Source organism: Strix uralensis, chromosome 8 (assembly GCF_047716275.1).
Source record: "Strix uralensis isolate ZFMK-TIS-50842 chromosome 8, bStrUra1, whole genome shotgun sequence".
NCBI classification, from domain to species: Eukaryota; Metazoa; Chordata; class Aves; order Strigiformes; family Strigidae; genus Strix; species Strix uralensis.
This window is the reverse complement of record NC_133979.1, coordinates 13,859,207-13,873,211: the sequence shown is the minus strand read 5'-3', so window position 1 is coordinate 13,873,211 and position 14,005 is coordinate 13,859,207. Positions and strand designations below refer to the sequence as shown.

General features: G+C 37.8%; 1 protein-coding gene across 7 annotated transcripts in view; it reads left to right on the top strand.

Moving 5' to 3' along the window:
* The first annotated feature begins 98 nt into the window (after positions 1 to 98).
* Positions 99 to 14,005, top strand: part of USP33 (ubiquitin specific peptidase 33) — a 44,222-nt gene continuing 30,315 nt past the window's right edge. For 3 of the 7 annotated variants that reach the window (XM_074876332.1, XM_074876331.1, XM_074876327.1), the window contains exons 1-6: positions 335 to 594; positions 5,650 to 5,727; positions 6,262 to 6,399; positions 7,471 to 7,524; positions 9,576 to 9,638; positions 12,139 to 12,291. In XM_074876332.1, the coding sequence (XP_074732433.1) occupies positions 6,319 to 6,399; positions 7,471 to 7,524; positions 9,576 to 9,638; positions 12,139 to 12,291 (351 nt within the window). In that variant the 5' untranslated portion in view covers positions 335 to 594; positions 5,650 to 5,727; positions 6,262 to 6,318. Of the gene's footprint in view, positions 243 to 333; positions 595 to 5,629; positions 5,728 to 6,197; positions 6,400 to 7,470; positions 7,525 to 9,575; positions 9,639 to 12,138; positions 12,292 to 14,005 lie in introns of those variants that run through there. The other 4 variants (XM_074876328.1, XR_012629848.1, XM_074876330.1 and 1 more) reach the window with 4 other exon arrangements.

Below are 14,005 nucleotides of genomic sequence, written 5' to 3'. Positions count from 1 at the left end.
CCCGGTTACCTGCCGAACGCCGCGGCAGCGGCCACGGCCCCTCGCGGGCGGCTCCCTCCCCGCACCGGCGGCTGCTAGGAGACCGGCAGGGGATCTGCTTCCGGGACAGCGAGAAGCGGCCGGGGTCGCCCGGGAGGCAGCCCCTGTCACTGCCACGTGAGAGTGACCCGCTCCGTTAGGAGTCCGCGTCAGCCATCTTTACAGAGGGCAGCCGCCTGCTACGGACGACCAGACAAGCTAGGGTGAGAGCCTGGCGCCGCCATCTTTGTGTGGGGCGGCACTCATGTGAGCGGCGGAGACGCTTCGCGCGGCCATCTTTGTGCGGGGCGCGTCGCACGGGTGGTGGTGCCGCAGCCGCGGCCGGTGGGCGTCTGTCCGTGAGCCGAGGCGCTGGCGGAGCCGCGGCCTGGGCGCGCGTCTTCGCCACGGCGGCCTTCTGCACCGCTGCGTCCCGGGCGGGGCAGCGCCGCCCGCCCGCTCGCTAGGGTCGCTGTCCGCGGAGGTTGCGGTTCGCCATCGGTGTAAGCTGCGGGGCTGGCCGCGGCCCGGCTCAGCTCCGGGCTCCGCGCCCGGTACATCCTCCCGGCTGCTCCGGTAAGAGGGGGAGAGTCCCGCCGGCGGCGGGGAAGGCGGGTAGGGCCCGGCATCCACGAGTGGGGAGAGCAGCGCGGCGGGCGGTTTCTCCGGCCGGTCTCAAAGTCCAGGGCGGCTCGGCCAGCTGGACGTGTCGGCACGGTGATGGCCGCCGCCGGTAGGAGCCGGCTCAGCGGCCGGGGCGCCGCGCCCCCGGGGGGCTGGGCGGGGGCCGGCGGCGGTGCGCGGCCTGCCTGCCTCCCCCGTCGGGCCGAGCTGCGGGGCGGTGGGTCGGCGGCGCGGGCCGCCCGCTCCGAGCCAGCGGTTCGCCGTGCGGGGCGGCCGGCAGGCGGGGTGGGCGCGCCGGCCTGCCTGCCGGCCTACCGGCCTGCCTGCCGGGAGCGGCCGAGGAGCGTTGAGTCCATCTACGCAAATACCTGCCAGAGTTGAAGCCATGCGGCGACGGTGCTGTAGATACGATGCAATTCCTAAAAACAATGCCTGTAAATTACGCTGCTCGTTCCCTGAGGTATTCACACGCTTAGGTCACCGTGTACGAGGGATGAAATAAACTGGAGAAAAAAGGCTGGTGTAGCACCCAGTGGAAAATCACTGTCGGCTTCTGTGCACAGGCAAAGCCAGAGTTAGGAAAATCCTCTTAGAAGCATAAAGGTCAGCTGATGGGTTTCAGAGTTAGGATTTAAAGTGGTGGAAGAAAGAAATGAATAGACAATCTATATACCCTAAAAGGCAATTGTAAAATGAAAAATATCTAACCCTGTAAGAGGATATTCGCTCAACTCAGGCACTTTAATGTCCTTTCTCTTTGGAAACAATGCTTCATGACAGAAAAAAATCTAATGAAAGTGTCTTAAAAAAAATTATGCCTTGCTTGAGTGGATAGCTCTTGGTGCCTGAAGAGAAGGACCAGATACCTTTCATCAGCTTACGCAGCCTTCTTTTGTCATTTACTGGGAAAATACCAGGTTTTATCCTAAGTAGATAAAGTAAGTTTTCTACCAGAGTTAGGACCGATGGTGTCATTTTTTTTCCAAGAAAATGGGATACTCTTGTTTAGAGTTGATAGATTAGAAAAAGGTAGAAATAGGGAGGGGTGGGAGATGAAGATCAAAACCACCTACTGATTAACAGAATATAAAGGAAATCAGGGTGTGAAATTAAGGTTAATCTTCCCTATTTCTTGACCTAAGAAGACTATTCTCAAGTTTGGTAACAATATTGTTCACATACATTGTTATGCTGAAGTAATTTCTGTAATAAATTCTCAAAAGGATCCAGTAAAGTTGTTAAAGAGCAACACAGTTCTTTAGAAAATGGATAAAAAATTACACATCTTAAAAATCTGAATACATATGTCTAGGGCATGTATAGTTTGGAGTGAGTGCTGGTGGGTTTTTTCTGAAGTGTGAAAAATATCTATATGGCAAGTAATCAGGGAAGTTCCAGAGATCTTTAGTATTCTAAGTAATTAAATGTTCAGATACAAAGTTGCGCCCCTGTGTCACCCTTACTTTGTTGCCATAAAATGAAAATAAATGTTAAATGCGATTGTTCCAGTGCATCACTAGTAAAATAACTGTGAGTGCAAGTAAGAATCCTGAACTTAGACCTTACTGGTTTGATATGCTGTTACTCAGAAGTTATACAGGCACAATAATAAAAGCCTGTAATGAAGATACGATTACTAGTTTAGGTAATTGCTGTCTTCAGAATAATCCTTTTATTCTTAAAATCTTCTACCATTATTCCCTTACTGAACCCTGTAAATGATCTGATAAAATGGCTCCATAATTCAGAACATCAGTGGAATGAAGATGTGTATTTGTTTACTTCAACACCTGTTGAAGTGTTAACTACTATAACTAGGCAGATGAAAACATTAAGTTTAATTCAAAACATTTTTGAGAGAATGTAAAATCTATTATATTTCTTTAGGAAATATTAGGCTCCCTGCGTGAGCTTAAGATAATTTTCAGGATCAGTTGGAATTCTCTTAGCTTTTGGGATTTTTCAGTGTGTGTAGATAGATCTTCCATGGTAGGCATCACACAAGTCTGTGATGCCAAGGAATTCTGCTGAATAATAAATAGTCATGATGCTTTAAATTATGGTTCACATTTCTTTGATGGCTCATGTGAACAAATGGGTTTTTTTTAGTGAATACAAAGAATAAACAGGAACAGAAAAAAAGACTGCGAGTTCAAGATAAGTGTTACGGGCTTCTTTTTTTTCTTTGAAGTATGACTCTATGCAAGCACTAAGCAAAAATGTATTAACAAGTTCTTTTGAACAATACATGGTTCAGTTAGTTGAAAGATGTAGTATGATGCATTGAGATAGGTGGGCTGAAACAAACCTTTTAGTGGAAACAATGGAGACAGCAATAAACTGTGAAGTTCTCCCCCAAATATATGGGGAGCATTTGATGAGAATCTCATTGCATGAATATGATCAGGAACAATTAGTATGAAAACTTGAGTTGTACTCCCAGTTAATTAATTTTTAACCTCATAGTGAAACAAAGATACTTCTTGTATCCTGTATATGGAGGTCCATAGTTTTCAGCTTGTGATTTTTCTAAGGTTCCTGTGAGACCACGGAATACTTCTGAAGGGTCCATAAAGGTGACAGAAATAGTCTTGTTACCACTGGACACATGATTGCTGTCTAAGAATTCCTGTCTCAGTAATATTTTTTTTAGAGTTCTGCGACATGAGGAAGGCTGATACAGATCCAGATCCTTTCCAGAGCCTTTTGGTGTTTATCTAATATATAAACTTTTGGTTCCTATGAGCTGTTCATATGAGGTATCTAGGTACTTTCCCAGTACAAACTATCACATATCACTGGGGGCATTAAGTAGGGAGATACTCCAGCTTTAGAACAGAGGTATACAATGGAATGTAAGAGAAGCTACAAATTAGTGGTTAATTACTGAAAATGTGAAGAATTGGCTTTTGGATGAGGTCAGCACAATGCAGAAGCTTGTGAAAAAGCAGATGTGTTACTGAGATCCGTCAGTAGAGAAAGATAAGCAATCTTTCCAGATAGAGTAGGAAGCGGTGAAATAGAGGAAGGGCAGTGAGTGAGGGAGGGGCTACCCTGGGCTTGCTGGGACTTAGATGAAGGATGAATCATGGTTTTGAAATTAATTTTACAGTTTTAGACTTTAACATAAAATTTTACAAAATGTGTTACTGCAGCTAAGTATATTAAGCTACCAAGGTTATGGCAGTGCAGTGTTATCACGGTTGCTACAGGATGGAAGGAGGTGTATAAGAATTTTGTTAACAAAAGGTGAAAGGCCATTTGGCTTTGCCCATATAATAACATAATAATCTATAACATTAACTAGACTTCTACAAGGGATGCTTTCCATATGGACAGGAATAGGAATCACATCCATAGGTACATGAGTTTCAACATGCTTTGGTCTTTTTGATGATTATTCTGAGAAGATGCAGATTGCACCAAGAAACAGAATCTGACATGAGCAGAACTCCTCGCTTTGTTCAGGACTGGAGGTTTTGATTTGTGCAGTTCCAGGTGTGAAAAGTAGCTATTAAATACAAATCTGGTAGGGTGACGTGAAGTCTCCACTTCATTCATTGCTTTGTATTATTACTTGGAATAATGCATTCAGAAAGCTTCTTCAATAAAAAAAAAATAAGCCTAAAGCTTTACTAATCCATTATACCTGTCTTTCTAAAGCATTTGTTAAATCAGCATTAATTCACACTGAATTTTTTTTAAGGTTGTTCAGGCTTTATTTGAAACTCACTTGACTCTTTTTAATGCTTTAACAGACCTTGCAAAATGTACAAGATGAAACATACATTCACGTTTCCATTTCTGGTCTGAAAAGGAACTTTACAGTTCAAAGCAGAATTGCTCATATGACTGAAATTGAGGTTTGGCCTGAAGAAGTATCATTTTTGTATTTGAAGTGTCTTTCAACAATTACAAATAGACACTGAACTGAGGACATCTCCAGATGCAGCTTATATTTGAGAGTAATGCTTTTTAAATGTCACGCCATTGGTGTAGGAAGAGAATTTACACCTCATCTTGAAAAAAAAATCCTGAATTATTAATTTACTGTAGTATTTCCAGTCTTGTGAGATAAGTTCTTAAATATTTTATTGAACAGCTGTTAACATGACATTCAAAAAGACTGATAGATGCACATAGCGAGTATATGCATGCATGTTATATAAAAAATATCTTGTGTATTATTTATAAATAATTGTTTATATATAAATAAAGTACATCTAAGTATATATACGCAGGTATATACATGCATGTATGTCATAAATTATGTAAAGTATATTCCTATACAAATAATACTTTAATAATATTACTTGTATAGGAATGCTTATAGGAATAATATAGACTATTTATACACGTGCACACACACACACATATAAAACCCCTTTGATAACCAAAGGGAACTGAAATGACTCTTGATTCAAAGGGATCTTATTGCAAGGCAGTGGAAGTAAAGACTAAGTCAAAGGTAACAAGCTGAAAGTTTACTAGGAGTTGTGTCTGAGATGCCTACCAGGCAAGGTTTGTTTTCCTCCGTGCTGTCAAAGCCCTAGGTTACTTAATATTCAAAGAAGTGATTGGTCATATAGCGGAAGAAACAAACCTAAAGTTACCAAAGCCAACAGGCAAAGTGGAAAGAGATGTTGATAACAGTGCTAAAGGCTGCGAACAGATCAAGGAGTGTGCGTCACTGAGTTAGGATGGAAGCTTATTTGCAAGTCTTGATAAGGGAATGCTAGACTGGACAGATAATGGTTGGGCAAAGAAAGCTTAAAATTTCTTGGTCTTTGGAGAGATGGAGTCATCAATAGTAATTGTTTAAGTGACAAAACCGTAACAAAGCTCTTGGTTCTTATCTGCGTGAGTCAGTTGGAGGACTTGTATAATAAGAATGTTACTGAGTTCATTTTGTTTATTTTCGTTCTGTAGAACATCATAGCTTTCTGTGCAACCATCAAAATAATAATGCCAAAGTGACTCTATTTAGCATTCTTTATTTCTGTTAAGTTTCTGTGTCTGCATCAGAGACCTTGGATGGACAGAGAGAACTCAAGAGAAAAGCTTGCTGAGTGTCCAGTACTACATGTGAGTTACAAGTTTCAGTTTGCTTTTGATACATAATATGCTTCAATCTAGAATGTGTCTTTGTAAATAAATAAAACCAAGATAAAGTTTCCTTCTCCTTTGACAAACAAGTTGTGTGCTCCTGCATTTTATCCTTCACAGCTTCAGCACACTTCAGCAGTGTTGCATAAGATCCTTTTCAGAATATACAAAGACACCATCAGTTCTGTGTAGGCTTGAAAATTGTAATTCTTAGGTCGTTGGGGTGCCATGGTAGAGGCCAGGAAGTTAAATAATTAATCCAAACCATCTTTGCTCCACTCAGCATTTTGTTAGTTTATGCCCTAAAAGTCAGAAGCTTTCTTTTTAGAAGTCAGCTGTGTTTAATTTGGACTATTGGATTCTCTTAACTGTTAATAATTAAGTTATTTATACTAACTTACTTTAAAAAGGCACATTCTTTTAAAAGTTATGTATATGTTGCATATTAGATACCTAATATTGCTGCCAGCTGTAAGGAATTGGATTTTACTCATTCTTTCTTCTGTCGACAAGTGATTCCCTGGTCTTGAAGATCCTGGCTACAGGATCTCAGAAAATACAGCTTCTGAAATGTCATCGCCTGGCAGCAATTGCCCACACTTGGAATCAGTTGGTGAGATAACAAAAGAGGAATTGATACAGAAATCTCATGTGAGTTGCTGCAGCTTACTTTCTTCCTATCACAGTTAACTCTGGTCACTTATTTTAGCTACATGTCATGTATAAGACACATTTAAGTGTTAAGCACGGATAAAATCTTCTGTAGTGGAATAGTAAGGTTTAAACAAAGTATGGGAAGAATTACGGACCTGATAAAACTGAAAAACTATTTTTCAGTACTTAACACTTAGTGTACCTTTCCCAGCAGTGTTTTCCAAAGCAAGTGAAGTTTTGATGGAAATATTAGTTAAAAGAGTTCGCATAACACCAAGTTTGAACTTTTCAGACACTGCCATTGTAGCAGTTAGTTATTTGGAATGTTAATGTAATATAGTATAACTGACTTCAAGTAGAAACTAACAAAGAAATTTATCCTTAAGTTTTTCTTGCCTAACAGTTCACTTTTTGATGGAGGAGCCACTGTTTGAGAAACTGCCCCTACCTGAACTCTTGGTTTCCAGCTACTATTAATAAATAGAACAAAGAAAGACATTGTAACCCATTTTAGTAGCTGGAAGGTGATGAAAAGCCAACCCTCTTCTGTCCATGGTGCTAAATTTCTTTATCTGAAATGTGTAACTGTTAATTTGCTGCTGCGGGCTATAATGTTTCTCTGATGTTGCATCTTTTTTTGTAAACCTTTGAAGGTAGTGTTGACTGTTCACAAATAGGAATTTGTAGTTATTACAAGTTCTGTCACTTTCATTTCCTATAAATTTAACATAAAAAGAAAATCCAATTTTGAGGATTTTTATAATAATATGATATGATACATGTTTATGTTTTGTTTAGTAGAACAATTTTTGGTTTAAGATAAAAACTTGGAGAGAGATTCAGGGTTTTACTAGGAAAAATATTCTGATTTTAAGATTAAAAGTGGGTTGGTTATCAACACATACTTTTTTTGTTCTAAAATTATTCAGCTGATACTGAGCTTTACAGTATTTTTTCCCATTTTTGTCTCAAATTTGTTTTTACTGGTGAAAGTAAATGGTGAAAGTAACTGGTTTACTGGTGAAAGTAAATGAAATAATACTTTGCTTGTGTGTTTAACTTTAATAGGGCACTTGTCAGGACTGTAAAGTCAGAGGACCCAACCTTTGGGCGTGCTTAGAGGTAAGTTGTTCTGTTGTTCCATAGTAGGGTCCTTTTCTAGTAATTTGTAGATAAAGTTGGTAGTATTTTTTTGAGGAAACAACTATAATGAAGTTCTTTAAGTTAGTTTCCTCAAGTTTTTATTTAAAAGCAAAACCTCATGTGCAGTTTTTCTATTTTTAAAATTATTTACCGTTTATCAGGTACATATTTCTTGTAATTTAAGAATAATGTGTTTAAAATGAGATTTTTTTTTTTATAAGAAGTTGGCATATTAAGGTTTCTTCTTGGGTTATGATATCTTTTAGCTCAAGATTTTTTAAAAATCTGTTCCCCAGGTCTGTAGATCTGAAAAATAATGTTATTCCTGAATTAAATTACTTTTTATAAGCCTCTCTTAGCATTTGTACTAATAACATCTAGCAGTGAATGCTGACTTTTTACAGCATAAAAATGCATACTCTTGACTTTTTTGTTCTTAAGCAAAACAAAGAAAAGACTTATTTTGAAACTTGTAAAAGCTTGTATAAACGTTCTACAAACTTGGTACAACTAGTTGTACATTCTTTACCTTGGTTATAGTTCTTCCTTAAATATGCTTTTGTCTTGCTCTTCTTGCTGTCTACAAAAAACGTAATTTTCAGTGTATTTTTAAGAAAAAAAAGACTCTGAAAATGTTGCTTCTCATTGATCTGTGATATCAACAGGAAAATATGTAGCTAATTTAGTTTTTAAAACATCTTGTGAGTTCTTCAGACATACAGCTGTTTCCAGAGATTGAAATGTTACTCTGTAGGCTTGAATTAATTTCTTTGCAAATTTTGTCTAAGTCCTGTCAGGAAGATATCTAGGCTGAGATACCAACTTTTAGGTGTATGTATGAGTATTTTTAAAAATCTACTTCATTAGTTTTCTTTTAAGTGAATTATGGTAACAGTTAAGAGATCAGATTATTTTGCTCCTTCTATCAATAAGAGATAGAAGTGAAGGGGGAAAGAAACAGTCTTGAATGTCTTTTTGTTAGATGGCTTGGAGTTTAATTATATATAAAAACCCTCTTGGGAGTAGGAAGAGGTGTTCAGGGATGCATCAGTCTGGCAGGTGGGGAAATACTGTGAAGCTTAAAACATGTTTTTTATTTCTCACTTGAAGCTCTTAAACTGTTATTGAAAAACTCAATTTCATACCAACATTTCCATAGGAGAGTATTGTAATTGCAGTAGGACACTTAGCATCATGCTGTGATGTATCTCCTCTTGGATGAATTGGCATCTTGCCTTCACCTTTTTCAGTAGAAAAACATGGTGAGATCCCAGCATGTTAACTGTCACTTAACAAGTATCTGTGATTATTTAATATAGAAAATTGACTGTGTTCAGCTGCTATTTGATTGTATAAATTAACGTGCTTAAAGAGTTATACAGATAACATGCTGTACCCTTTTATGTGATTGTCTTGACTCATGCAAATGAGGAATTAATGAAAATTGCTTGAAGATTGGCAGCTGCAAGATTCCACACTCAACTCAGCCAAATATGTTTTGCAATTAGCACAACTAAAATCCACAGTTATTTTGCATGTTATAACTATAATGTAGTAAGTACTTCACAAGAGCTTCCAGCACTCTATGGTTAAATAATACTTTGATAAATAGGCGCTGCAGATAGGGGCATACGGGCATTTTTGTCAAGATGTGTCATGTTCTGAGGTTGTTGCAATTCAGTATTTTAGACACTGGGCTAACTTCTACCAAATCATGAATTGTAAAAAATACATGTTGACTTTAATCTGAATAAATATATCAAAATCGCCAAAAAATTATATTCCAAACACATTAAAAGTCTTAACACTGCCCACCAGTGAGAGGAGTTGAGTCAAATCTTGCAGCATTCTTATTTGCTTTAGGTGATATTTATTTTAACACCATGCATGTCTCTTGTTTTGTGTAGGACTCTGCAAGTTTGAAATTTGAGTGAATTTTAAAGGGACTTGCAGTATATTCTTATTCTGTAAACCTGTTTGACACTGCTTTTTAATTCTGTATAATTCTCTTCTTCATATCTGCTCAACAGAATAGGTGTACATATGTTGGCTGTGGTGAATCCCATGTTGATCACAGTACCACCCATTCCCAGGTATGTGTATTTGGTAGTAATAAAGCTACTTGAAGCAGTGAAGTAGAGTTAGAGAACATTTTTTACTGATTTAAGTGAAGTCAGTAACCTGTGTTAGCATAACTTTGGAAATCTGATTAACTATGGTTGTTTTTCATCTATAGAAGCAAGTCTTACTAAGTTAGGAGTATGTGAGTTTACAGTCTTTATGCAGCTGCATAATTACTTCTGTAATTCTGACATTATTGTGCTCAAAAGAACATGGTGAGACTTAAAAAAAGAGCAACAGTTACTGATGATTTTCAAGATGCACGGACAAAAGATTTCTTGAGTACTTTAGCTGATACGTAGTGCTTCACTACTTCAGTCTAATTTAGGATTGTGGCTGCTTGATGGATAAGAGGAGGGAAGTTGGATTAATGAAGATAAGAGCTGAACAAGTGTAAGATGGGAAGTATCAATAACCAGAAACAGGTGCTTTGTTTCTGCATTATGCTCCCTGATCAGTGGCTACAGATGAAGAACCTGTAGACTGAGCTGAGCGTATCCTTTCCTGTGATGTCCTGATTTTGGATTCAGCTTGGTAGGAGCAGTGGAGCGTGTGCACTGTGTTCCCCAGCAGGCTAAGTTTTTTTGCAAGGTTGGACAGCTTGAGTGCATCTGTTTGGGTCTTAAACTCACTGTCTGTTCTGTGCACACACATGTGCAAGTGGAATGCTTGCCAAAATGAAGCAAATGAGATACATCATTCTCTCTTACCAAATATATGGAGGACAGAGGGATGGCAGTTTTATTAACATGTTATTTCAGAATTGCTGACTTCCCGATTAAGTGACGTTCTTGGCACCAATTTACAATTCATCTGTCAGAAAATACACCTAAGGTTTCCCACTGAGCAATTTTTGGTCCCTAAAAATACTAAAAAACCCCCCTGGTGAATATTAAAATGAAAAAATAGTATATACCAGGGTTTTACAAGAAGCACCACCACTCCTGATTTTTTTTTTTTTTTTTTGGAAGCAGGGCCTTGAAGAGTTCATATTTATACAAATCAATAGTGCTTTAATATAAATTATATAAATACTGAGTTTTTTTGCCAGCTCTTTAAGCTGAATCACAGTTCTAAAGCCTTTGCAAAAGATACACGAATGGGAGGCTTGTAGTGCAACTGGGGAACAGATGGTCCCTGAATTTGTTGTCTATAATTTCATACCTCTTGGCTTTCTGTGGTAGTTTATTCCTGCTTTACATGCTGTTTTAGCAATGTTATGTACCTGCCAGGTAAAAGAAAGGGAATAGATAGTTTGCTTGCTGTCAGTGACACCCTTGTATTGATTTTCTTGTTACTTAATTTTGATTTCTGGATAGTAAGCCCTCTTCTGGGTTTTTTTTTTTTCAGTAAAAATCTCAAACTCACTAAAATGAGAGAAGCAAAGTTGACATGAATCAGTTTATTTCTGCTCACTCCAGTTTCTACCGGCAAGGCTCCCTGTACTGCAGATAATCATGTTCATTGTGTCCACTTCAAGAAAATTAATAAGCTGTTGCTCTGGAGACTTGTAATTATTTATGCAGCTCAAACTGCAAAACAAATATATGCTCGTGATTAAAATTGTCTGAGATACTTACATCATCAGATGTTTCTGATGTTTTTTAGTAGGGGGAGGGCCTAATGAAATGGTAGCCTACAGCTTATATTAAAAACATTGTACTTGTACAAGGCCTTAGTAAATGAGGGGAGGAGGAATTCAGGCCTTCCTGCAGCAGTTGTATTTTTTAACTAATTTGTAGCAAATCCCTCATTGTCTATAAACCTGACTGGTGCTGATGTATAAGGAAGAAATACAGGAAGGATTGGTGGAAATATTTGGAGGATGATAGCAACTGTGTACACAATCATACAGTAAGCAAAGAGGTTAAAGAAAGAAAGATGAAGATTAGAACAGTAAAAATATTCTCCATCTGTCAAATTTTTATATTGCTTTAGGGTATGAAGCTGTCAACAGAATTAATTGAGTCTAGAATGTTTGTTTTGATCTGAGCACCTCTTGCTGTAACTGAACTAAAAATCTTATCTTACTCTTCTGACTGATTGTTAAATAGCTTGAATTTCCTGCAGTAAACCAGTAGAAATAGACACTGCCCTTACTGTAGAGGAGGCAGCTGCCATTATGACCAACAGCAGACATTCCTGGAAAATTGGTTTGTTGTGAATTGTAACATGTCTGATGATAGGCTTTCTTATCTTTGTAATTACACAGAGGCATATCAGATATGACAGTGGCTTAAGTTCTGATTGTACCTTGTTGCTAATTTGAGTGACTTGTACTAAAAATGAGTGTTGGATAGTTTGTGCTAAAATTTCAGTAATTGAATGGGTGTTTTGTAATATTCTAACATACATATTTGTTTCACTATTGAAAGAGCTAAAATTTTAATACTTCTGTTCTAGCTTGCATGTAACAGTATTTAATTATTCTGAAATTTCTGAATTGCAGTTTTGGTTTTTGTTCTGTTTTAGGAGACAAAACACTGTCTAACTGTCAACCTTACTACACTCCGTGTTTGGTGTTATGCCTGTAGTAAGGAAGTATTCCTGGATAGAAAATTAAGATCTCATTCTCCACTACCAAATGCAAGACTGTCTCACCAAGCACAAGATAATAGTGTTCAGGTATTTTTTTAACCTAATGAAACAAAGGCAGCTGTAGCTTTGGAGTAAACATTGTGTCTTCTCTCAGGCGAGAGACTGACTTTTCCTTCTTTCTTGTGGCTGAACTTTCTATTAATTTCTAGTTTTATAAAATTTCTTTAAAAAGACAGTGCCCAGCTTCTATGTTCTGTCTCTGTGTACTGCATGCTTCTGAAGAATGCTCTTTTCATCTTATTGTCTTGTTTGTAATCTACAATAAACTGTAAGGTACAGAAAAAGCACAGGGTTAAATCTGAGGTTACAAGATTGGAATAGTTCACCTGTGCTTCCCCATTCTGTCACCTCTTGAAAATGTTATTTACAAAGCTCATTACAGTAATTGCTGGCTAACTTTCAGGGAGGTGCAGAATGCCTTAGCATATGTTTATGGATACTTGCCTGAGATTTTTTCATACAAGCACAGTACTTTTAGAGAAATACATGCTAATTGTTAACCTCATTGAGCTAGTAATATAAGACACTTAAAGGGATTCTATAACTTAGTTTCTGAGGTTTAAACATGTCTAGTTTTCAGTTTTGATAAATGCCTGAAAAGGTCTTGATTTTTGTGTATGTATACGTGTGTGGGAAAATTTTTCCAGTGGAGTGGTATACACACAAACACTTCTGAATAGTTAAGAATGTAACTACTACGCAAGAGTTTGCTAAGAAGGCAGTAGTAACCTGTGTATATTCTGTATATGTGAGTAATTTTGGTGTAGAATGACAAACATATTGTGTTAGATGCATGTGGAAAAATATGTATGAAACTAGAAATCAGGAGAATGCTATTAGTGTTCTATGGCAGTTAGCATTGCCAGGGAGTATAAATATGCCAAGGAGTAAAAATATGGCCAGTATCTGGAAAGTTCATATTGGTCGAGTAAAACACAGGCTTAAGACTGTAGTGTTTTATATGACTATGATGTCAATGACAAGACTTTGTAAAAGTGCTTAGCTTCTTAACTCCACATTTATTAACAATTAACATAGTAGCTGAAGAGTAAGATAATGAATTAAGCATTAGCTAGTATTGGAGACAAGTTAGAGGAGAAAATGAGCAAAGCAGACGTTATACAGAGAAGTTTGAAATATGCTATTTTCTTGTCCTTCAATTTCAACAAGGTTTGTTTAGGTTTGGATTGTTGTTTTGTTATCTTCTGGTTACATTAGTCTTTACTGGCATCAGTACTATTCACTCTGATAATCTTTTTTCTAGGTAAGTGTTGTCTTGGAGAAAGTTATACTGTAATTTCTTAAGTATAATTGTTTGGTATCATGCATGTATCTGAAAAAGTGTTATTTATTGCATATTTAATGTACTTATATAAAAATGACAACTCAGGTAAAACTGACACAAGTACAAGTACAGTATTTCTAAAATTGCTTTGCTTGAGGCAGAGAGCTATGGAAGAGATACCATAATGCACAGGTTGGGCAGAAAGATGGTCGGTTCTGGTGCATAGAGAGGAAATATCCTTTAGTATTTTCACATAAAAGTTTAATATTTAATATGAATGTAATCTGAGAATTTTCTCATAAAATTCCAGCAGCTCAATTGGAATAGTACCCTTGCAATATTTTTTTTTAAACATTTCTGTTGTCTAGAAATTCTTGTGACTTGATACAAAGCTGGGTTCAGACCTCTGAACTTCTGTTCTATTATACTTAACCTGGTTTAATCTTCCAAGAAAAT